Below are 26070 nucleotides of genomic sequence, written 5' to 3' on the forward strand. Positions count from 1 at the left end.
CTCATACCTAGCTATTTACTTGATCACTAATTCAACCCAGCCATAGGATCTGATGCTGAATGTCGAATCTACCTGATCTGAACAGCTTACCTGGTCATTGACACAACTTATACCCAAGCCCTGTTCAGTCCTAACACTGAAGTTTTAAAAAAAATTTTCAGTGGTCTCAGGGCCAACTTAGTCCAGGTACACTCTTTTTTTTTACTTCAACATGTCTGAGCATTCATACAGCATCTGTACAGCATACCTCTGCTGCAGAGTGGTGACACTTGTGGGCTGCCTCCAGCACATTCTCAGTAACGCAAAAAGACACATTTCAGTGTGTTTCGATGTCTATGTAACTAATAAATAAATATCTTGTCTTATCTTCAAATCATAGTTATGTTTTACTATTGCAAGATCTTTTCTTATTGTGATTTGTATTATTAACTTCTAGTTGATGTTGTGTACAGCTGACATATCTACTTACCAGAACACATGCCAGAAACATGACTATCGTTGTGCGTTTGTACGAATGATGATATTCTTTTGGTGGAACGTTAGGGTTGTATATCAACCCAAGAACCAGATCCTCCTGATGTACAAAATAAGTCAATGTTAAAATGCCATTTTTTTCTTAACCTGGTAAAAATGAAATTTAACTAACAACTATGACATCGATTAAATAAGAAATCTCTACCCTTCAATGGGAGAGTGTATGAACAGTAAAGGCAGTAGCTTGCTTAAACAAAGTTGATAGTTGTGCATAGATCCATGGATTTTTTTTGCTTTCAGATGATGTATGTATATTTCTTATTCAGGTGCATTTCTGCACTGTTTGTCACTGTATCTTGCTTCCTTGGGTCCTCATAGTTCATGATTATGTGTTGTTCATTGAGGGCCCTCACAGTTAATGGTGGTTCATTGCTCACTCAGTTCCATTTCAGAATAAGGCAACTGGAATGGCCATGGCACCTAGAGGCAGAAATCTGTCCAAAGTGAAGAGGAAGGTCGTCTAATACTTGAAAGGGATTCAATGTTAAGGCAGACAGATAGCATCCTTTACAATCAGGAATGAGTGTCAGATTGGAGTTTGTCCAGAAAGAGAGAAAATTGATAGATTGCCATTAACCAAATCTATCAAAGGAATATGGGGTTAAATTGGAGAGTAGCAACGATAGTTTTGAATGATTGAACCATTCCCAGCAACAGAATAACCTATATCAGTGATTAAACGGTCTCTTCAAAAATTAGGAAAGAAACTCTGCAATGACAGGTTAGAAGGATAGATTTGTGTTAAGTACATATAAAGACATTCAAGGTGGCAGAAAGAGGAAAGAGAATTAAATATTAAAATGAATGATTTTTAGAAAAATTTTCGAGCCATTTACTAAATGCAGTAATGAAATACAGCAATTCAAGCTTTCAGAGCTGTTGACTGTCATTGCATTAACAATATGTCTTTAAATTAAGATTATGTCTCATTATCTTAATTTTCAGTTATTTTCACCTTATTGGTATATTTTATTCAAATCCAAAAAGTTCACAAAATAATCAGGAGTTTTAGGACTGTTTAGCTGAGCTAAAAGTCACTGACCAGTAAACCCTGGAGGTTCACAACACATATTGAATCTCATAATCCCCCAAAACTGCAGGATGATTTGGGCGTTAACATGAATTGTAATTATTGCATTACTTTTCCAGCAAATCCAATATTGTAATCTCAACAACTCACAAAGCATAAATCTAATGTTGGTAATTAAAGAAATTAAGACTTTACCTCATCTTCATCCCAGTGGTATAATTCCCACAAGCAGACAGCTCTTGCTCGGGCTCTTTTCCACACCTCCAAAAATACTGTAGCTATGTTTTGAGAGAGAAATATTCACTGAAATTGTTGATGTTCAACGGTTCAATAATAAAGGAGCATTATTAAGAGACAAATCAATATAATCTTCATGCAGTAAGGCTGAATGTTGTTTAATGAGCACTCCCAATACTAAAGTGATAAGTAGTAGGGTTCACAAACCAGAAATTAGATTGGTCCATTAAGTTATATTGTTGCAGCCCCGGGGAATGCTACAGTTGGCCTCAGTTTCCTGGGCTAAGGTGTAGTAAGATCCACCTGAGTCCCCACTTCAGACCACTTACAGTGTTGTACACTGTGCTTATTTGTGGTCCAATTAAGGCAGGCTTGGGTCCAGCTGTGATGACTACCTAGAAGTGAATAGCTCTTAATACTTGCTGTTTGGCCTACTGCACAACAAGCTAGCTGTTTTGGTGTACTCTTGTTAACAGACTTCATTTGTAAATCTGTCCCATCAATAAAGTTGAAGAAATAATACTTATAGTACACACATGAAATGCTGGAGGAATTCAGCAGGTCAGGCAGCATCTATGGAGGGAAATGAACAGTCAATGTTTCAGGCCAAGATCCTTCATCAGGACTTCATCCTGATCAGGACCAGTCCTGATGAAGGGTCTCGGCCCGAAACGTCGACCGTTCATTTCCTTTCTCTTTCAATCTTTTTACTAATTTTCAAATTAGTACAAATTAATATATATAACATTAATAATTATACATATGGTGCAAAGAGATCAGAATAACAGTCTTAACAGTTAATATATATAATCACAAGGAGTAAAAAAAAGTAATCTAGACCTCCTGCTCTCTTACTAAGTGAACATAATACAAAAGGAAAATTGAAAAGAGATTTAATTATATGAGAAAACCCCCAAATCAAAAAAATATTAATAATAAACCAAAAACTTCAAAAAAAACTGGACTGATACTTCTTCAATTAAAAAAAATTATGTCGTTAACTCCACTCCTCTGTATTCAAAGGTTATTGAAAGGGGTCTGATAAAGGTCTGCTTATATCATATGGAAATATTGAATAAATGGACTCCAAACTTCCTCAAATTTAAGCGAAGGATCAACAGTACCACTCCTAATTTTTTCTAAGTTTAAACATGCTATAGTTTGAGAGAACCACTGAAAAGTGGTGGGAGGTATTGGATCCTTCCATTTGAACAAAATGGATAGCTTGGCCATTAATGTGACAAAGGCAATCATACGATGAGCAGAAGCAGATAAATGGCGAGATTCCATCATTGGTAACCCAAAAATTGAAGTAATAGGATGAGGTTGTAAATCAATATTCAATACAGATGAAATAATGTTAAAAATGTCTTTCCAATATTTTTCCAAAAGGGGACAGGACCAAAACATGTGTGTCAGGGAAGCCACCTTCAAATTACATCTGTCACATATAGGATTTATATGATGGTAAAAACAGGCTAACTTGTCCTTGGACATATGGGTCCTGTGAACCACCTTAAACTGTATCAAAGAGTATCTAGCACACATTGAAGATGTATTAACTAATTGAAGAATTTTCTTCCATGTCTCTGTAGGTAAAAGTATCTGGAGTTCTCTTTCCCATTTAATCTTAATTTTATCAAGTTCCTCTGAATGTATTTTCATAATCTAATCATAAATTATTGCTATCAGGCCCTTCTAAGATTAAAACCTAAAATTTTCTCCGTAATTTCAATTTTATATGGTGTCAGAAAAGGTAAAGTAACTTTTAAAAAATGTCTAATCTGTAAATATCAAAAAAAATGTGATCTAGGCAGATTGTATTTATTAGACAGTGTTCAAAAGATAAAAAAGTTATCAATGAATAAATCACGAAAACATGTTATTCCCTTCATTTTCCATAAGGAAAAAGCTGAGTAAATTCTGGATGGTTGAAAGAAAAAAATTAGATTGAATAGGACTTGATAAATTAAATTTATTCAATCCAAAAAATTTACGAAATTGAAAGCATATCTGTATTGTATGTTTAACTATTGGATTAGTCATTTGTTTACTCAATTTACTAAGTGAAAAAGGGAATGAAGCTCCTAAAATAGAAACTAATGAAAACCTTGCACTGGTTCACACTCAAGGTATACCCAACAGGGACAATGAATTGCATCTAAATCTTGTGCCCAGAAAATTAAGTATCTAATATTAATTGCCCAATAATAAAATTGAAAATTAGGCAAAGCCATACCACCATCCTTTTTTAATTTTTGTAAATATTTCTTACTTAATCTTGGGTTTTTATTCTGCCACATATATGAAAGAATTTTGGAATCAATAGCGTCGAAAAAGGATTTCGAGATAAAAGTTGGAATCGCCTGAAATAGATACAAAAATTTTGGTAAAATATTCTTCTTAACTGCATTAATTCGGCCAACCAATGATAGAGAGAATGGGGACCATTTAGTAAATAATTGTTTAAAGTAATCAATTAAAGGTAAAAAGTTAACTTTAAATAAGCCCTTGTGTTTCTTAGTAATTTTAACACCCAGGTACGTAATCAGTCGCTAATCTAAATGGTAATTGCTTATAAATTGGGATTTGCATGCATAATGGGAAAAGTTCACTCTTATTAAGATTTAATCTATAACCAGAGAAAACACTAAACTGAGCAAGTAGTGATAATACTGCAGGAATAGATTTCTCCGGCTTAGAGATATAAAGTAACAGGTCATCTGCATAAAGAGATATCTTGTGAGTCCCCTTTCCACAAGTGATACCAAATATGTTAGAAGAATCGCGAATGGCAATTGCCAAAGGTTCCAAAGCAATATCAAATAATAAAGGCTCAAAGGGCAACCTTGTCTAGTGCCTCGAAAAAGCCTGAAGAAGGGGGATCTCTGATTATTAGTAAGTATTGAAGCCATAGGTGTGTGGTAAATCAATTTGATCGCGGATATGAAACTTGAACTAAAATTAAATTTCTCAAGCGTGTTAAATAAATATTCCCATTCGACTCTATCAAACGTCTTCTCGGTATCTAGCGAAATAAAGCATTCTGGAATTACAGATGAGGGGGTATATATAATATTCATTAACCTCCTAATATTAAAATGCAGATAACGATTCTTAATGAATCCTGTCTGGTCATCAGAAATAATTTGTGGAAGTACCTTTTCCAATCTAGAAGCCAATATTTTTGAAAAAATTTTAGAATCCACATTCAATAAAGAAACAGGTCTATAAGATGCACATTCAGTGGGATCTTTATCCTTTTTAAGAATTAAAGAAATAGTTGCTTCATAAAAGGATTGTGGTAATTTACCCACTAATAGGGCGTCTTTAAAAATTTTACCTAACCAGGGAGAGAGAAGGTCAGAAAAGGATTTTAAAAATTCAACTGTATACCCATTGGGACCAGGTGTTTTATCTGAATTCATTGAAGAAATTACTTTCTTTATTTCTTCCTCCGAAATGGGTGCATCTAATATTAAACATTCATTAAGTGATAATTTCAGAGTCTTCAAATTCCTTAAAAATTCATGCATTGATGTAGAATCCTCAGGAGATTCTGATTGATATAAAGAGGTATAAAATTCTTGAAAAGATTTGTTAATTTGATCATGGTCTACCATGTAATTACCATCTCATTTACAAACTTTAATAATCTGACGTTTAGTTGAAACAGCTTTCAAATGGTTTGCCAACAATTTACCAGATTTATCAACTGACTTCTGGTTTTGAGTAATTGATTTTCAATTGGAGATGTTAATAATAAACTGTGTTGTAATTGAAGTTCTGTTCTCTTTTTATAGAACTCGAAATTAGGAGCAGAGTATTTTTTATCGATTTCTTTAATCTTATCAGCCAATATACGTAATTCATTATTAGTTTGTTTTTTCAGTCCAGCAGAGTACGAAATAATTTGACCGCGGATATAAGCTTTAAAGGTATCCCATAATATCCCACTGGAAATTTCTTCAGTAAAATTAGTTGAGAAGAAAAACAAAATCTGTTCTTTAATAAAATGGACAAAGTCTAAATCTTGCAATAAAGAAGGATTGCGTCACCATTGTCTAGCACCAGAGGGTACGTCCACTAATTTAATTGATAGTTTCAACGGCGCATGATCAGAAATGGCAATTGCATCATACTTACAGTCAATAACAAGTGGAACTAATCATGCGTCAATAAAAAAGTAATCAATCCTAGAGTAATTGTGATAGACATGAGAAAAGAATGAAAACTCTTCATCATTTGGGGGTAAAAATCTCCAAACTTCTAAAATTCCAGAATCAACTAAAAAGGAGTTAATAAAAACAGCAGATTTGTTAGGAAGTGCAAGATTCAACACAGATCTGTCCATCAAGGGGCTTAAACAACAATTGAAATCTCCACCCATAATCAACGTATATTCGTTTAAATTAGGAAAAGATGCAAATAAATGTTTAAAAACCTCAGGATGATCCACATTAGGTGCATAAGCATTAACCATAACAACTTTTTGTTATGAAGTAAGCCAGTAATTAATAAAAATCTACCATTCAGGTCTGAAATTGTCTCATGATGAACAAATGAAATTGAGGAGTCTATAAAAATAGAGACTCCTTTCACCTTTGCTTGTGAGTTAGAATGAAACTGTTGACCCCTCCAAAATCTAAAAAAGCACTGATTATCCTGTCTCCTAATACGAGTCTCCTGCGCAAAAATAATCTGGGCATTCAGTCTATGAAAAACTTTAAAGATCTTCTTACACTTAATTGGATTATTCAAACCATCTGTATTCCATGTAACAAAATTAATCATCTTATCCATTTTAATAGACTAAAAAAACATATAGTATGTAAAGGGTTAACGTTGTTGCATAGGAGATTCATTAACAGGAAGAGAAAAAAAGTTCAAAGAGGAGCCGGAAATGAAGACATTTCAGACATAGTAGTAGTTTATCAGTCCAGAAGAAGAAAAAAACAACTAGCCTAAAAACAGCCACACACACCCACCCACCAAAGCCCGAAAACTGGCCAATAGGCAGCCAGAATACTACCCACTATTATTTAACCCCAACCTTTTGGTGGCAAATTTCCAAGTTGAAAAGAATGCAAGGCATCATCAATAGTCTGAACACGAAGGAAAAAATAGCCAAAGCAATTTTTCAAAATGTAAACAGACTTGCTAAGAAAATTCAACAAAACCACAAATATAAACAGTCAACATTCAAGAAATACAGTCTTATTTTAATTTCAAAGAGAAAAAAGCATTCAGTTGCTCAGTTAAGTTCTTAATTATTACCCAAACAGAACATAAAAAATATTAAAGTAAAATAATAAAGAGAAAAAAAACATTAAATTGAAACATGGTAAGTATCTATGTTCTAGAACCAAGCACGAAAATATTAATAAAGGGCAGGAAAATATCTCTGAGCATAAAAAGCATTTAAACCTGTAAGTTAATCATTGCTTAGTAGACCAATTAAGTATAAAATCAAAGAAAAGCACATTTCTTGACCATCTGGAGTCAAAAAGTTAACCTTGGAGGAAATCTTCAGCTTCTTTAACTGAATTAAACCATCAGCGTGATTTATCAGGAAGTAAAATTCTCAGGCGGGCTGGAAACAGTAAAGCAGGTAGATAATTCCCTTGATAAAGCCGCGACATAATTGGTTTGTAAAGCAGTCTCTCTTTCATAACTTCTGGGCTGTAATCTCCAACCAGGAGAAACTTCCAATCTTTATATGGGATCATTTCTCGACGACAAGCAATTCGAATCAAATATTCTTTAGTACTCACATAGTGAAATCTCAATATTACTGGCCATGGTTTTTGATCTGCCGGAGGTTTTGGTCTTAACGCTCGATGGGCATGATCCAGTATAGGGCGTATAGAAAACACTTCAGGGCCAAACACATCCATCAGAAGTTTAGAAAAGAATTCAATGGGATTACCAGATTCAGCGTTCTCAGAGAGGCCAATAATCCTCACATTATTTCTCCAACTGCGGCTTTCTAAATCAATAATCCTCTGTCTTTGCTGTTCCAGTCTTTGTTTGGTCACTGTTAAATCTTTTTCCAGTAAGTCCAGCCTACGATCTCTCTCTTTGCCAGCTTGATCCAGTTCAGCAATTAATTGCTGTTGTTTAGCACTCTCCTGTATGAGTGTGGTGTGTCTGTCTTCAATATCTTTTAACAGCATTTCCAAAGTGGCAAATCGCTGGTCAAGCTTTTTATCCAGTTTAGAGATAGCTTCCCAAGTGAGTTGAGAGTCTCCGTTACCCTTGCTATCAGCTCCAGCCTTAGCTCTGGTATTCATTCCGACACTTAAAAGTCAAAATCTTATAAAATAAAAGTCTTATTAAAGGGTGGTGCATGAGGAATTAAAAGGTGAGTGGAGCAGAGCCAAGATACGACCTACTCCATGTAGCGCCACCAAAAGACTCTCTGTTCATTTCCCTCGATAGATGCTGCCTGACCTGCTGAGTTCCTCCAGCATTTTGTGTGTGTTGCTCCAGATTTCCTGCATCTGCAGTCTCTCTTCTGTCTCCATACTTATAGTACAAATGTTTTGTGATTTCCATTGCTGTTACCTTCAAATTTAACACCTGGATCACTTTCTTATATCAACAATTAAGTGGGAGGTAGCATTGAACCAAAGAGAATACATACCCCAGATTGCCATGAACATTGCAAAAATAACAGTTACTTCATGGTCAAACAGTTGTGTGACCTGCAGGAATAGAATAAAAAATATTGTTCATCAGAACTATTCACAGGTGACACGGTGCATAAAACAGCTTAGTTTCTCAATCCCAGTGCATAAATTTACTCCTTGCTTTAGACGATAATAAAGCAGTGGCGGAAAACATAGGCACAAGCAACATTTTAACAAGGAGGTATTATTGGATTCCTCAGGAAGCTAAATGGGACAAAATTTCAATTTGCTGCACAGCAATGTAAAATTAATGGAAAAGAAATTGAGCTGCTTCTAGAAAAGGTGCCAATCTGAAAAGCCAGTGGTGGTTGTAATTTCACCATTGTCTTATCTGGAGCGGGGCCAAAACATTTTCATCTCATGAACAGTGACCACCACTGCCTCCCTAAATGATATACAGTACCTTAGCATAGGAACAGGTCTCATTGAGCCTCCAGTATTGACAACGTTGATCACACAATGGGCACATAATAATCTCAGTAGCACTGCAAATTTCCTTACTGGTTCATGGAAAGAAAAGAAAGCCAATTAAAGCTGTGAATAAAGATCAAAGAACTGAAGAAGCTGGAAATACGAAATTTAAAAAATAATTCTGTGAACACAGCAGGTCAGGCAGTATCTGTGGAGGGAGAAAAGGAGTTAACTTATCTGCTACTGTGTTGAGACTTTCCACATATTTGCCTCTGAGATATCTTCCTTCTTCCTGAAACATAGTTTCCTCACTCCCATGGCTAACAGAGGCCTTAGCCACATTTCCTGACCTCTGATCTCAACCGCTCCCCTCCCAGACAGAGCAAGGATAAAGTTCCTCTGGTCCTCACTTTCCTCCCCACCAGACTCCATATTCAAAGGATCATCCTTCACAATTTCTGCCACCATCAATGAGTTTTCACCACTAGATACATCTTCCCATTCCCTCCCATTTCAGCATTCCAAAGGGACCATTCCCTTGCAACTCCCTGCTCTAGTCTTCTATTTCCATCAACCACTCCCCTTCTCATGGGACTTTCTCAGGTAACCACAGGAGATGCAAGACCTTCCTTTTTACCTCTTTTCACTATCTAGGGACCAGTGGAGTAGCAATTCACTTCTTCCAATGTGGTCTCCGCTACATTAGAGAAACCAAATACAGATTGGATTGGGTGTATGCTTTAAGGAAGCCCTGCATTCAGTCCATTGGGGCAGCCCTGAGCTACCAACTGTCAGTTATTTTAATTATCTATCCCACTCCTGTTTTTGCCCTCCTGCACTGTTGTAATGAGGCCCAACTCTAGCCTGACCATCTCATCTTCCATCTGGGTATGCTGCAACCTTTCAGACTCAATACCAAATTCAACAATTTCGGATAACTTGCTTTTTCCATTTGTGTCAGAATTGGCCAGTTCTGCTCGAATATTTGTAATATTAATTTATGTTTCTCTCTCCACTAGCATAGTCTGACCTGTTGGGTATTTCCTATACCTCTGAATTTCACAGTTTTTACATGTTCCTTTGCCTGTATTCTTTCTGCATACTCTTATTAATCTATCAATCAGATGGCTTCATTAAATGCTAATGACAACAGCAGCCCTGGCCTCAGTCTATCAAAGATCTTCCCTTCATCCTATCTCCACCCTCTCTGCAACTTAAAATTAACATGCTTGCTTTCTTTCTCAGTTCTGTCGAAGGGTATTCAACCTGAAATGTTAACTCTGTTTCCCTTTCCCCAGATACTGCATGATCATGCTGGGTATTTTCAGCGTTTTCTTATTTCAATTCAAGCTGTACATTGGTCAGTGAAATCTTAGATGTTAGATATGCAGCAGGTTCATTGTTGACTCAAAGAAAACTAATTTTATTGCTACTGCACCCATTTGAGCAGTACTCATAATCCAGACTTCAGCTATTTTCCTTGCCTTGGAATTCCTCAGCAAAAATGCTACTCTGTGCTTCTAGACCTCTATCCTATGTTCATTCCTTAAATAGCACTGTAATCCAATGATTTTGAACTGTGCAATTTTATTAGTTATATCTGAAAAATGGAACCAAGTTTAGCAGGTGATGATAAGGAGCTTATGAAATCTGCCTCTCCTTTGCTCTCTCTCTTCTTTGCTCAGACAGTTGAGGTTTCCCAATGGTTATCCTGTCTTAGAAATACTAAATTTTACCAAACAGACAGACCATGGATGGAATAATCAATAAGGCAGATGAAATGGGTGAAAGCATATTTTAAAAAAGTAAACTAGTAAGAAAAAAGTAATCTTCTTCGATGGTGCTCATGCAAAATCAGAAACAATACTGTTTTACATGAGTGTTATACAATGAAATGCAATTATATTCTACCAAGACTTTTATTGCATTGCACTATTTTGCATAATATTGACCTTGGAGCATAACTTTCACTAGCAACTTTCCTACCTCTAGACTCCTTTACTTCAATTAGCAGTATGTTTAAGGGCCTGTTATCCTCAGTCTAACCAAATACGAAGAGATTTCAAGATAACTGGAAGTCAAAACTTCTGCAGATACTGGAACTCTGAAATAAAAACAGAAAGTGCTGGAAATACCCTCCAGATTGAGCAGCATCTGTGGAAAAAGAAACTGACTTTACAGTTCAGGTCAGAGTCCCTTTGTCAGAACTGTGAAAGACAGATGAAAGAAGTAATTTTGAGTTGCAGAGAAGTTGGTGGGGAGAGGGGTTGGGAGTGTAGAGGACAAAGGAAATATCTGTAATTTGGGTGAAGCCAGGTCAAATGGCTAAATGGAGCAGTCAGAGGATAATTATGCTTACAGAAAAGCTGGGGGACATGTCCAGTAGGTCAGGCTGTACATATAGAGGAACTGAACACAATCACAGATGGATGATTTACAGCAGAAATTACCAATTCTGATACAGAAAGGAGGGGTTATCTAAAGTTGGAAAGTTCAATATAGAGTCCAGAAGGCTGTGATGTGCCCAAATGGAAGTTGAGGTGTTATGTTGGGTCTCATTGTAACTGTGCAAGAGGCCACAGACAGAGAGGTCAGAGTGTGTGTGGGTTGGCGGATTAAAGTGACAGACAACCAGAAGTAAAGGTTTGCTCCTGCAGACCGAATGAAGGAACTCAGCAAATGATCACCTAATCTGTGTTTACTTTCTCCATTGTAAAGGTGGCCATATTGTGAACACTGAGTGTAATACACAATATTGGAAGAAGTGCAAGTGACTCACTGCTTCTCCTGGAAGTACTGTTTGGGTCCTCTTTCCTACTTCTGGTGAATGGTCTCCAACCTGCAATATTAACTCTGTTTCTCTTTCCACAGATGCCACCCGACTTGCTGAGTGTTTTGAACATTTTCTGTTTTTATTTCCAGATAATTCTTCAATGAAGCTTCTATAGCAGTCACAGGACTATGGGTTCTGAGGTGGCAGATGAGGCCAGTGTGCGAACCATAGACTCTTTCAAGATGGGGCAGGAGATCCCTGACAGGAGGGGCAGTTTGTGAGGTGACATGCTCCTTCTGCCACTTACGTGGGTCATCTTTGTACTGCTGATGCATGGATTTGAGGCTCTCAGTGCCATCCCAAATGCTCTTCCTCCATTTAGAAAAGTCATGATCCAGAGATTCCCAGGAATTAGTGGGGATGTTGCATTTCAAGAAGGCTTTATTGTAGACCCAGGACCGATATCAAAACCCCACTGTAGATCCAGGCAGAGTAAAGCTATACTGATATTTGAAGCTAGTGCAGTTTCAGAAAAAATACAAATGGTTAAGTTGGTGCTTCCACTCCTGGAGTAGTATTGATATCCATTGTAATGATTCTGTTCCGGGTTCAAGGTCTGAATTTACTGATAAGTGAACTGGTCCATTAGCATGTACAAATCCAGAATGAATGGAGAGCAGTCAAAGTCTAGGATTAACAGTAGTGACCTAGTGAATGACCCCAAACCAGAAACCTCCTGATAGTTCTGTTCCTGGCTCTAGCCACTTCTTCCAGGTTGATACAGAAGATCTTAGCCCTAAACCTAACTCTTATTTTCCCACTTATGATTTTGGCATTTGCTCTTTTGCACTCAAAGCTACAGCTGTTCAATGCATCAGCATTTATTGTCATTATTACAGTCAGAAAGTTTATAAATCTTATTCAGATCAATTTAGCTATTAATGTTAAATAGCCTGTACAAAATCTCTTTAAAAATGTTATTATGTGAGATACCAGCAATCCATCTACCCAATGATTGAAACACATAGACAATACTATACCTCACTTGATCGTCTTCAAAATACATTAATCCATACAGAAAGACTAAGACTCCAAATAGAGCAGCAGGGATCAGCATGGTGTTGTACCAGCCAAGCCAGGCAAAATACAAGGTGATCCGCTCTCCAAAATATTCCCTGCAAATAGAGACATCCAAAGAGTTAAATTTCTGCTGTTACATTTATATATGTTTGAAGAAGACATATCAATAGCAATTATTTTTGTGAATATTCACTTTTAGTTTTAATAAAAGGGCTGGATAAATATTTGATTAAGAACTGAAGTCATCTTAGTCTCCCTGTTTTGTTTTCAGGTATGTTAAGACACTTCACATTGATTAATACCAAAATCATCAGGTTTTTCCAGGTGAAAGTCAATGTCTTAACCTACTAAACCATGCTGACCCACAGAATTGTTACAACCAAACAATGACAAAAAATTAAAAAATACTGACATTAATTCCCCACAGTCATTGTCCTCTATTGAAATTAATTGAGAAGAACTCCTTGCACTAAGTCCAAACTGGCTCAGATCCTTCCAGCAGATCGCTGCAATTTTGCACTCACCTGCTAGAATCCATGAGTGTTGGAGGATAAATAGGATATCTGAGACATCTACATCCCTGCACTCATGAGCAGTAATCATGAATTCATAGGCACTTATGCCAGGAAATGCCAGCTGTTCCACTTGGAGTTACCAGCATTCTCTTCCAAGATCCAGCCCAGTGTTCACAGAGAATCAAAATAATTTTCTTGCTTTTGTACTCCTTTCCTCTTCCTAAATAGCCCAGGCTACCCTATCCCTTTTTGACTGCTTTCCTAACCTCCTCTACCACTTTCCACTGTGCACATATACTCCTCTGATTCTGTCCCCACTTTAGAATTGTACCTTTTCAATTAGTTTTGTCTTTTTTGCTCTTCCAACTAAAATGTTTTACATTGCACTTTACATTTACATTGTGTTATTGCACAATTTAATTCTACAGCTGACATGCCAACAAACACAATCTAAAGTTGAAAATCATTATACTTTTTTTCATGATACCTTATTTCATTGATGGGTTGTTTCTTAAATAAGCATTTCCACTTCGCCCATTCACTGTGCAACTTGCCTTCTTTCTTGCGAATGTCTTGCTAAATAAAACAAAAACAAATCAGAATCTCAAAAGGTTATTCAAATTACTGAGGATTGACAACAATTTATGCAAACTCCTAGCTTCTCTGCTGAAAAATTGTATGACTGGGTTTAGGGGCTCTTCTATCATGCTGTATTATATAACGCCTTTAATGTGGCAAATATCTCAAGGCCCTTCTCCAGAAAGCTGAAAATAGGTGCTTAGCACCTTGGAACCACAGCTGAGGTAGGGCTTTCACAGCTGTAAAAGTTGTGACTTTATCAGTATTTAAATAGTTCTTATTTAAAAACATTAAAAAATAATTTAATAGATTAAAAAAAGAAATTATTAGAAGTCAAAAACATTAAAGTATCAGAATATAACCTCAAACAAGTAACTTACCATGACCTTGCCTCCTTAGCACACTTAGCACACATTCTTGATTGAAATCAAGGGGTCTCAAATCCTACACTAGTTCTGACCTGGTATAGGTTTCAAGAGACAATTCTCTAGCATGATGCTGAAGAATCCGAGCAAGACTGACCTCTGCCACTGGATCCTAGGTGGGCTCCAGCAGCAGCGTGAACTGACAAATTTGGCTTCCAAATCATAGACTTCCATATTTCACAGCACATGAGTTGAAGTCTAGTGTTTGCTCCGTTTCAATGCCTAAAACCTAGCAGGTCCATTTAGAACTACTAGTAAGATCTGGCTCTCATGAGCTCAAAACTAAGTGGGGCCAGTTCACAAGGCTTAGTTTGGTGCATTTGTTGTCTTCCAGCAGGAACGTGTGGCCCTTATTAAGCTCTAGCAACAGAGTTAAAGGCACAGTCCAAAATGGAAATTCTTTGTGCTTAACTCAGTCTTTGGTAATTTTTGATATATGAATATGGACCTCCAATTGTGCACCTGAATCCAAACCTAAAAATATGCACTTGAAGAAAAAGCTTTTTAAGCTTGGTCGGTCCAGAGCTGACATCAGTGGACTCTGCTTTCATGACCTTTATTGGAGGTTGTACAGGTATGAATTGGAACCTGAAAGGTCTCAAGTTAAACGCAATTGAAAAATTCCCAGGTATGGAATGGCCTAGCCCATGCTCTGCACTCAGTGCAGAGGGACTGCAGAGTCAATCCTTTTGAAGGGAGATAACAAACCTCTATGTTATTTTCAATTTCCTTTGCACTTTTACCATACATTTGCTGGTCTTGTTCAGTGGTCTCCATTTGGGTTTATTGCCCTACTAATTTTCATAGAATCATACAGAAAAGAATGCCTATTGAACCTGTTGGAACTATTGGATTAGTTCCACAATCTTGTTCTTTCCCTTAGCCTAGCATTTCTTTTCTCGCTTCAAGCATAAATTCTATTTGCTTTTGAAAATTATTTACAAACTACATCCATCACATTTTTGGGCAGTGGATTCTACATCCTAACAATCCACTGTGTGAAGAAAAATACTTCCAGTTCAATTGCAAGTTAACCTTGAATCTTGTCCACTGATTACTAACTCTTCTAGCAATGTTATCAGTTTCCTCCTCTAATTTTTTCTGGTGGTTCTAACAAAATCCTTCAAGATTTTGAACTACTCCATCAAATCACCCTTTAACCTTCTCCACTCAAAGCAGAATAACCTGATTATCCATTCAAAACACAACCAATGTTGCCTCCCCTTGTTGTTCCCACCAAAATATATCACATTTTCTCATTACTGTTCTGATATTCCAGGTGAAAAGTTGGATAGTGCTGGAAAAAGCGTAAACCACTCTGCATCAATTTGCTGAAGTGGGAGCTCAGTCTGCCTCCATTGCTCTGGATAGAGATGTTTCTTTATTTCAGTGATTTACAGAGAATGTTGAGGTGCCAGTAACTCTGTGGTGCACAAAGCTCAGAGCTACTCAATGTTGGAATGCAAGGCCATCTGCATTCTCTTCAGTGTAAGTGAACAGTTTCTGCCAGGCACACTACACCACTACAGTTTTCTTATATTTATTAATTTTTCAGGATTTGAGCATCACTGACAAGGCCAAATTTTAATACCAAACATTTATCACCTTGAGAAGACGGTGTTGAGTCCCCTTCTTGAACTGTCACAGTTCATCTGGTGAGCTACTTTTATGCTGTTGTTGACTAGGGGGTTCAAAGATTTAAACCCAGTGATGATGAAAGAATGATGATTTATTTCTGTCAAAATTATATGCGATTTGGAGGGGAACTGCAGATGGTGGTGCTATCTGTCCTGATGGTAGAAATTGAGGGTCTGAGAAGTCCTGTCTAAGTAGACCAGGCACGTAACTGCAGTGCATTTTGTAGATGGTATGTACTACGCTTATTGTAATCCAATGGGGGAGGGAATGAATGCTTAGGGTGATAGATGGGGTACCATTCAAGTGGACTGCTTGTTATGGATTTCGTCAAGTTTCTTGAGTGTTGTTGGAGCTGTACTCATCCAGAGAAGTGGAGAGTATTTCATCCCACTGCTGACTTGTGGAAAGGCTTTGGGCGTCAGGAATTGAGTCATTCATGACAGGATACCCAGTCTCTGACTCCCTCTTGTAGCCATGGTATTTATCTGGCAGATCTAATTGTACTTCTGGTCAATGGTGACCCCCCACCCCCTCCAAGATATTAATCATGAGGGACTCAATGATTGTAAAGTCATTGAATGTCAAAAGCAGGTGATTAGACTCTCTCTTGTTACAGATCACCTGGCATTTATGTGGTGCAAATGTTAGTTGCTGCCTACCAGCCTAGGCCTGAATGTTGACTAGGTCTTGCTGTTTGTAGGCATAATCTGCTGAGGAGTTGCATATGAAATTGAACATAGTACAATCATCAGTGAACATAATCATCTGAGTTTGCATAGGTTGTTGTCAATCCTCAGTAATTTGAATAACCTATAAATTGGTGAAAACTTTCAGGTAATACAGTATATTTTGTTATTTAACTATAGTTCTTGATATATATTTTGCCATAAAGCTTTTATCTGGGGAAAATTTCTATATACATGCGTCCAATTTGAACTGTTTCTTCCACCAATTTTGAGGTTGGACCCTGCAAAATGATCTGAATGTTCTATCTAACATTGCAATCTGCAATAACAGATTTCAGACCTTATCATGGAAGGAATATCACTGATAAAGCAAATGAAGATGGTTGGGCCGAGGACACTGCTCTAAAGAACTCCTGCAGTGATGATTGGCCTTCAACACCCACATCTGTCTTACTTTGTGTAAGGTACTGATGGGGTGCTAATCCTTAGATGACCATTGACTTAAATTTTACTTGGGCTCCTTGTGCAACATCCAATCAAAAACAGCATTGATGTCAAGGGCAGTCATTCTCACCACGTCTCTGGAATTCAATTCTTTGATCCACAATTGAACAAAGGCTAAAGTGGTCATGGCAAAACTCGGTAACTGGCTAATGGTGGGCAAGTTATTGATGAATAAGTGCCACTTGAAAGCACTTGACAACACTTTACATCACTTTGCTGATGACTGAGACCATACTGTTTGAGTAGTAATTAGCTACTGCATAGAAACACTAGGATAGATAAAGGTACATGGAATACATGTACAAAGTAATTACTTGGTGTTTGTATGGTTTTTGGCACAACTTGATTTATAAAGTTAGCCTTGGTTTGGAATATTTGATCTTTGGTTGCTTTATTTTCACACCATGGCCAGTTGATCACTTTGATGGTCAGCGACAAAGGGAAGGTAACATGGGGACTGTTGATGAATGGGCATTTGTGACTGTCTTCATTGATACCTTAGCAGAATTAGTTGGCCATGATCAGACCATCCTGGAAAGAATTCATTACCTAAAAGTTGATGGCAGTCTTTATCTTGACAGCCACTGCAATGAAGTCCATGAACGGGGATACCTCAGAGAGAATTGCTTGATGAATCTCACTGAGGCTGACATAAAATAAGTCACCTACTGTAACCATTTCTTTCTTTAGTTCTTTCCTTTAAACCTTTACTGCAGCTTTTCTTCAAAATTAAATAATTATGGATTTTGTTTGCTGCCTTTATTCAGAGTTTCACTAGTGACTCCAGCAAGGCCACTCCTACTTCATTAATAATGGGTATTTGTAAGAATGAACTGCTGCAGTTATCTGTAACAACACAAACTTGATCTGAAAATCTCATCCATTTCCTATGCCTCTGCTCTCACCCTCTCTCCTCCAGGACAGAACAAGGATAGGGTTCCCCTGGTCCTTATCTTCTACCCCACCAGCCTCCGCATTCAACAGATCATCTTCTGTAATTTCCGCCATCCTCAAAGAGATTCCACCACCTAAACGCACCTTCCTCTCTCTTCCCCTTTCAGTATTTCACAGTGACTGTTTCCGCCATGACTGCCTGGTCCACCCTTCTGTTTCCCCAAACCATCCCCCTTCTTATGGCACTTTGTCTTGCAACCATTGTCTTTTCATGTCTTTCCTGCCCACCATCCAGGGACCCAAACAATCTTTCCAGCTGAAGTAGTGATTCATTTGCATTTCTTTCAATCTAGTGTACTGCATTCAGTATTCATAACGTGGTCTGCTCAATGTAGCGTTCATTCCACAGGTGTGACTCTGAGCTGACCCGTTGCCTACCACTTTAATTCTCTATTCCACTCCCACTATGACCTATCGATCTGTGGCCTCCTGTACTGTTACAATGAGGCCCAATGCAAGCTTGAGGAATAACACCTTATCTTCTGCCTGGGAACATTGCAGCCTTCTGGACTTAATATTGAATTCTACAACTACAAGTAACTCGATTTCTGTCTGTAACAGTCATCCATCTGTGATATTGGTTCAGCTTGTTTGTTGTTTTTTTCCCTTTGTTCTTTTTTCCTCTGGTAGTGTAGGACATGCCAGCATGATCTGCTGGGCATGTCTTCCTGCTCTGCACTTTGAAGTTCCTGCATTCTCCTGTCCCTATTTGTTTGTCTATGTTCTCACTCTCTAACAGCTCCTATTCACTCATTCAAAACACAAGAGACTGCAGATGCTGGGATCTGGAGTGAAAAGCAACCTCTGGAAGAAGCAGTATCTGTGGAGGCAAAGGAATAGTCAACACTTCAGGTTGAGACCCTGCATCAGGACCCATTCACTCATTGACCAGATAACTTTATTTACAGTTTCTTCCCATGGGCACTCTGGTTTACCCTATGGGAAACATTTCCCCTCCTCCCCCACCCCCAACCTCCCTGCAGCTTAATGAGCCTCTTTTGTCTCTTTCCTGATGATGGGTCTTCAACCTGAAATGTTAGGTCTGTTTCTCTTCCCACAGATGTGGCCTGACCTATTGAGTACTTCCAGCATTTTCTGGTTTTATTACAAACTCAATGTGATGTGGCTTATATTTGACTTTATTAAATGAAATGAAGGCAATTTTTTTTTCATAGTGGACATTATTAAATACGACTGTGACATTATAGTATCATTACACTTGGATCTACTTCTAAAACCCAGTAAAATGGTTTAAAAAGATCACTTCCTTTTTAATTAAGTTGAAGGTAGAGCTCTTTAAGCAATACATAACCTAAGAAATGGATTCAATCTAATTCAAGCATATTTCAATGGAGTCATATCATGAAATGTTAAACCAAGGTCATATCTCCTCATTCAAATGATTGTAAAAAGATTTGTGCCACTGTTGGACCAAAAACAGATCAATTAATCATTCGTCTTATTTACTGGTTGTTAGTCCTCACCATAGAATTGCCTGGTAAATTTGCCTACATGCAAAAGTATTTCATTTTAAATGTATTACTGCACATGATAAGGCACCACATAAATGCAGAATAAATAATATTTACCTCATGAAGCGGGAAGACTGCATGAAATGCACCATCTTTCAATAAGTTGTTCAGAGAATTGCTGGCTAAAATCAAATAAAAAATTAAACAAGATATAGCTTTGTCTCTACCAATAGCAATGAAATCATTAATCACCACTTTCTAGATTACTGCTGATGGTTACAAACCACATTTTCGCATGTTTCTAAATAGGGAGTCAATACTTCCAAAGTTGCACATGAACAAGGTTGTAAAGATGTTAAAAGGAGATATAGATCAGCAAAACAGTGAAACAAAGCATGGGTTTTAGGTTTTAGCATAAAGGAAATACATGTGATGCAAGATCCCTGTTTTAAAGTATGAGAGAAAAAAATAAAACTGATTGAAGAAAGCAAGGTGAATGTGGATTGTTACAAAGTAAGTATGGATGAGGAGAAAAAAGGCAAAAGTTAAAAGAAACAACAGCATTTGGCAGTAAAAATAAACAATTATAGGAAAGAGGAGAGAGAAATCCAAGGTTAGTGACAGAAAATCATCAACTGTTAGATGTCAGGTTTTTCTTTGTATCCTGTGTGCAGGTAAGAAAGAAGTTCATGATTAACCTTAGTTTATAAAGTTAAGAATCCCAGATGCTTTAGGAATAACCCTCTCTACATGTCTTGCACTGGAATCCCACAGCACCTCCTCCCCCAACCATATCTCATTCTTTCATCCAAAATTATCACTTCATATCTCCATTTCGTCTTGTGTATGCCCATTTCACTACTTTTTGTGTCCTCCCGAAGTCTGTTACTCTGCTACCTTTCTGATTTTTGTGTTCTATGAATTTTGAAGTTATGCCCTATATATTTTATTCCAGAAAATTAATGTTTATAAACTATTTCTAAAGCATTGAAAGAAACAAAAACCTTATTGATCCAGATAAGCAGACTGTCAAGATCAATATTAAGTGATCAGGAAAAGGAAATCGGGGCACAAATGAGATGCGGTTGGGAATCTCAAAACTACAACTTTATCTGAGTGGTGTGGTTTCTTTCCCCTTGTACCTATGTAGCAATGTGTCAGTGGCTTTGGTGGAGGTGGGAACTTGTAGAAAACACTACTGCTGCTTCTGGCCCAAAAAACAATGGCACTTATTTATCCGTTCCTTGTCAACTCCATTCACTTCTCATGTTTGCAAGAAATGAGAAATCTAGCAAACAGAGATGGCAAATAGAAGACAAATTACAACAGAGGCAAGTTTTTTTGCAAATTTATAGGAACAGTGAGATTTACCAAGAACAAAATACAATAAATAAGCCAAGGTCACCAATGAAATGGCTATTATGGTAATTATGGTTCTTATTACAATAAATATTATGATTTAAGTTAGGATTTTCAATAATTTTAAAGTTAAAAACAGCTTTCATAACTTCAGAAAGAGCAAATGTACATAATTGCACATGTTTGCAATTTTGTGGTATTAGTCAATTTGTCATATAGGCTTATGTTTATTGTTAACAATGTTATTTACCATATAGACCATCTTCATTTTGATCATCTTTCGTTGAATACCTTGTTTTCCATAGAATAAAATTTATAATTCGAATTCTGTAATGAACAAAATTTAGCACATTAGCTGAGGGTAATAAGCTTGATTAACATGCAAAGATTTTTCAAAAGTGACGAATGTTTTATGTGTAGAAGATCGGAATAAATTAACCCACTCAGTCTCCACTGAGCACTTTCATTATTTGAGTTATTTTTTAGTCAGTAATTTTATGGATCATTTCTTGATTATTCCTGGTTATTTGCCTCCTAATGAAAACCATTAAGTTTTATCTGTTTATAATTTTGAGAAAAAAAATCATTGCAGTGCATGAAATTCCCTGTGGCTTAATCAAAATCCATATTAATATTCACATTCATCTGTTTTTCGGTGTGTGTGTGTGTGGGTGTGGGTGTGTGTGTGTGTGGGTGTAAGAGAGAGAGTAGAAGAATGAGAGAAACCAAATAATGTCATTCATTCTGTATTAAAAAGATGAAACAGAAACGTTCTAGTGAGTAACAAAACAGCCCATATGGGTGGGGAGATAAATGTGAATGCACATGTGGGATGGAAATGATCATCAAGAGTTATTTAATTTTGACAGCTTTTGGAGGGCACTTTAAACAGATGTATTGTATACATAAAGAAATACACACACGCACACACACACACACACACACGCCACCACACGCACGCACACGCACGCACGCACATGCACGCACACACACACAAATATTGATCCTTGAAGTGCTAAATGATTATGTAGGGCCCATTTCCCAGATGGCTCCCACTCTGTATATACCCTTGCAAAGATCATAATGATGTTTAAAACCTTTCAGTATAGACTGAGTAATCCTTTTGAGATTGTATTAGGTATGAGAATTAGTGCACCCATAGAGCATCAAATGATTGTTGATACATAGCTATATCAGACAGTGATGTTAGTTGGAAGTTGACTGCCTTTAATAGATGTGTTGCTCGAGATTTCCAGCATCTGCAGTCTCTTGTGTCTCCATGATTTGTTATTGGCTTTGCCTCTGTTATTTGTTATATTAAGCAGGAGACTATAAGCATTACAATGGTAATGAAGATCTTAAGGAAAAAGAATGGCAGTAATTAAGCGTGATAGGAATAAAGAATAGGATTCCTTACATACAGCAGTGATGATGGTAGGCAGTGGATGTGACATATATGGTGGTGTGTTTTAAAAATACAGTAAGTCTCAATCATTTGCCTTGTATATGGAACAAGTGGAAATGTTCCTCTGGCTGACCAATATCATTTGGATTCCAGGAGGGGACAGAGAATGGAAACCCAGCAGTAAATGAACAGTGGAAGGTAACATTGTGGCTGGTAGTAGGGTTGAAGACATCCAAAACATGCAACTCATTTAGCAAGGATAAAGTCTCTTACAAGAACAATGTAAAGAAAGGACATTTAAACTAGCACCTTCAGAGACTTTAAAGAGTTACAAGTTTGGCATATGCAACCAGGTACTGAAGGAAATGTTTAGTGAATGTGGTCAGTTACAGACTTTGGAATTTGACGTCCTTTTTAGGACAGGTTTTCTGGGATCATTAAATGTATGAACCAGCAAATGAAAATTCATGAAAGCCGATTCAACATAGTGGACATAATGACTGAGGGACTGCGCTGAATAGCCACAAGTTTGGAAATGGAGTGCAAGCAGGGAATAACCCACAGAAATGGTAATGGAAGTGGAGTGGAGCCACCTGGATACTACATATGGCTTTTGCAAGAAACCAATAGATCATGTGAATGTAAAAGTGATGTGCAAGCAGTTCAAAAGTCTCTAAGGTCCGATGAGAGATGTCACGGTAGACATGAACTGACTGATGTCAACCCAACACTGTAAAGAATAAAATGCACAGGAAAGCCTGATAACAAGGATAGCAGTGCTGTTGGCATTGAAGATGATCAGAGCGGTGATTTTATGATTTCAAAAATGACTGCAGGAAAGGGGAAATATCAAATGTCTACAAAGTGTCAGAGTGAAAGTCAAGATTTGAGATAGAGTAAAAATAGACATAGATGGGAATCTTAAGAAACAGTGAAAGTAAAAGCTGTTGTAGAAATTGTTCATGGTGTTTAATAAGGTATCAAGTACAATGTATAAGTGTAGCTGCTGTGGTAGGTGGTGAATTTTATTAGCCTGCATTAAGGTTTAATGTTGACATTTGATGTTAGAAAATATTTAATGCAATGTGTTAATAGTTATGCATAATCATGGAAAAATTATGTTAAGTAATAATTGTCATGTAGGACGTGAGATCAGTGGATCATTTTCTAAACTCTGTTTAGAAAATGATCCACTGAAATTAATTGTGTCTGGAATACATACTTCAGGGATGTTAAATACAGCATATGAGTGAAGAGTTTATAACTGAAAAGACTAACAGACTGATCTAATGCATGTTTGGTTAGATTTACAACTCTTTATCCCTATAAATGGATATAGTGGGTATAGGAACAGAATGAGGAAGAGGTTAAATGCGTGGTTGAGGGATTGGAGTAAGGAGCAGGGATTCAGTTTTCTGGATCATTGGGGCCTCTTTTGGGGCAGGTATGGCCTGTTCAAAGAGGACGGGTTGCATTTGAATCCCAGGGGGACCAACATACTGCTGGGGAGGTTTGCTAAGGCTACTGGGGAGAGTTTAAACTAGAATTGTTAGGGGTGGGATCCATACTGGAGAGACTGGGGAAGAGGTGTTTGGCTCTCAAATAGAGGAGGCTAGGAGTAAGTACCATAGGCAGGTGATAGAGAAGGGACGTGTTCAGACAGGCTTGAGATGTGTCTATTTTAACGCAAGGAGTGTTGTGAACAAGGCAGATGAGCTTAGAGCTTGGATCGATACTTGGAGCTATGATGTGGTGGCCATTACGGAGACTTGGATGGCTCCGGGGCTGGAATGGTTGATTCAAGTGCCGGGTTTTAGATGTTTCAGGAAGGACAGGGAGGGAGGCAAGAGAGGTGGGGGAGTGGCACTGTTGATCAGAGATAGTGTCACAGCTGCGGAAAAGGTGGACGTTGTGGAGGGATTGTCTATGGAGTCTCTGTGGGTGGAGGTTAGGAACAGGAAGGGGTCGATAACTGTGCTGGGTGTTTTTTATAGGCCGCCCAATAGTGACAGGGTTATTGAGGAGCAGATAGGGAAGCAGATACTAGAAAGGTGTGAGAATAACAGAGTTGTTGTGATGGGGGATTTTAATTTCCCAAACATCGACTGGCATCTCCAGACAGTGAGGCGTTTAGATGGGGTGGAGTTTGTTAGGTGAGTTCAAGAAGGGTTCTTGACACAGTATGTAGATAGACCTACAAGAGGAGAGGCTATGCTTGATTTGATATTGGGTAATGAACCTGGTCAGGTGTCAGATCTCTCAGTGGGTAAACAGTTTGGTGATGGTGATCATAATTCTATCTCCTTTACGTTAGCACTGGAGAGGGAGATAGGAGCAGACAGGCTAGAAAGGTGTTTACTTGGAGTAAAGGGAATTATGAGGCTCTCAGGCAGGAAATTGTAAGATTAAATTGGGAACAGATGTTCTCTGGGAAAAGTATGGAAGATATGTGGCAAATATTCAGGGGATATTTGTGTGAAGCTCTGCATAGACATGTTCCGATGAGACAGGGGAGTCATGATAGGATACAGGAACCGTGGTGTACGAAGGCTATAATAAAGCTAGTCAAAAGGAAAAGAAAAGCATACAAAAGGTATAGAGAGCTAGGTAACGTTAGAGATCTGGAGGAGTACAAGGCTAAAAGGAAGGAACTTAAGAAAGAGATTAGAAGAGCCAGAAGGGGAGACAAGAAGGCCTTGGCAGGTACGATTAAGGAAAACCCCAAGGCGTTCTACAAGTATGTGAAGAGTAAGAGGATGAGATGCGAAAGGATAGGGCCTATCAAGTGCAGCAGTGGGAAAGTGTGTATGGATCCGGAAGAAATAGTGGAGGTACTTAATGAATACTTTACGTCAGTATTCACCACCGTAAAAGATCTGGGGGATTGTAGTGGGGACTTGCAGCGACCTGAAAAGCATGAGCATGTAGATATTAGAAAAGAGGTGGTGATGAAACTTTTGGAAAGCATCAAGTTAGATATGTCGCCAGGACCGGATGAGATGTACCCCAGGTTGCTGTGGGAGGCGAGGGAGGAGATTGCGGAGCCTCTGACAATGATCTTTGCATCTCCATGGAGACGGGAGAGGTTCCGGAAGATTGGAGGGTTGTGGATGTTGTTCCCTTATTCAAGAAGGGGAGTAGGGATAGCCCAGGAAATTATAGACTGGTGAGTCTTACCTCAGTGGTTGGTAAGCTGATGGAGAAGATCCTGAGAGGCAGGATTTATGAACATTTGGAGAGGTATAATATGATTAGGAATAGTCAGCATGGCTTTGTCAAGGGCAGGTCCTGCCTTACGAGCCTGATTGAATTTTTTGAGGATGTGATTAAGCACATCGATGAAGGGAGAGCAGGAGATGTAGTGTATATGGATTTCAGCAAAGTGTTTGATAAGGTACCCCATGCGAGGCTTATGGAGAAGGTGAGGAGACATGGGATCCAAGGAGACATTGCAGTGTGGATCCAGAACTGGCTGGTCCACAGAAGGCAAAGAGTGGTTGTCGAAGGGTCATATTTTGAGTGGAGGTCGGTGACCAGTGGTGTACCTCAGGGATCTGTACTGGGACCCTTACTCTTTGTGATTTTTATAAACGACCTGGATGAGGAAGTGGAGGGATGGGTTAGTAAGTTTGTGGATGACACGAAGGTTGGGGGTGTTGTGGATAGTTTGGAGGGCTGTCAGAGGTTACAGAGGGACATAGATAGGATGCAGAGTTGGGCTGAAAAGTGGCAGATGCATTTCAACCCAGATAAGTGTGAAGTGGTTCATTTTGGTA

General features: G+C 38.0%; 1 protein-coding gene across 1 annotated transcript in view; it reads right to left on the reverse strand.

Moving 5' to 3' along the window:
* Nucleotides 1-26070, reverse strand: part of LOC127577738 (anoctamin-9-like) — an 88752-nt gene that overhangs the window by 33794 nt on the left and 28888 nt on the right. The window contains exons 5-12 of the mRNA XM_052029246.1: nucleotides 21140-21216; nucleotides 19648-19712; nucleotides 13760-13848; nucleotides 12718-12852; nucleotides 8897-8993; nucleotides 8448-8508; nucleotides 1760-1842; nucleotides 470-574 (exon numbers count right to left, since the gene is read on the reverse strand). Of these exons, the coding sequence (XP_051885206.1) occupies nucleotides 470-574; nucleotides 1760-1842; nucleotides 8448-8508; nucleotides 8897-8993; nucleotides 12718-12852; nucleotides 13760-13848; nucleotides 19648-19712; nucleotides 21140-21216 (712 nt within the window). The remainder of the gene's footprint in view (nucleotides 1-469; nucleotides 575-1759; nucleotides 1843-8447; nucleotides 8509-8896; nucleotides 8994-12717; nucleotides 12853-13759; nucleotides 13849-19647; nucleotides 19713-21139; nucleotides 21217-26070) is intronic.

The sequence above is a fragment of the Pristis pectinata genome, chromosome 14, assembly GCF_009764475.1.
Source record: "Pristis pectinata isolate sPriPec2 chromosome 14, sPriPec2.1.pri, whole genome shotgun sequence".
NCBI classification, from domain to species: Eukaryota; Metazoa; Chordata; class Chondrichthyes; order Rhinopristiformes; family Pristidae; genus Pristis; species Pristis pectinata.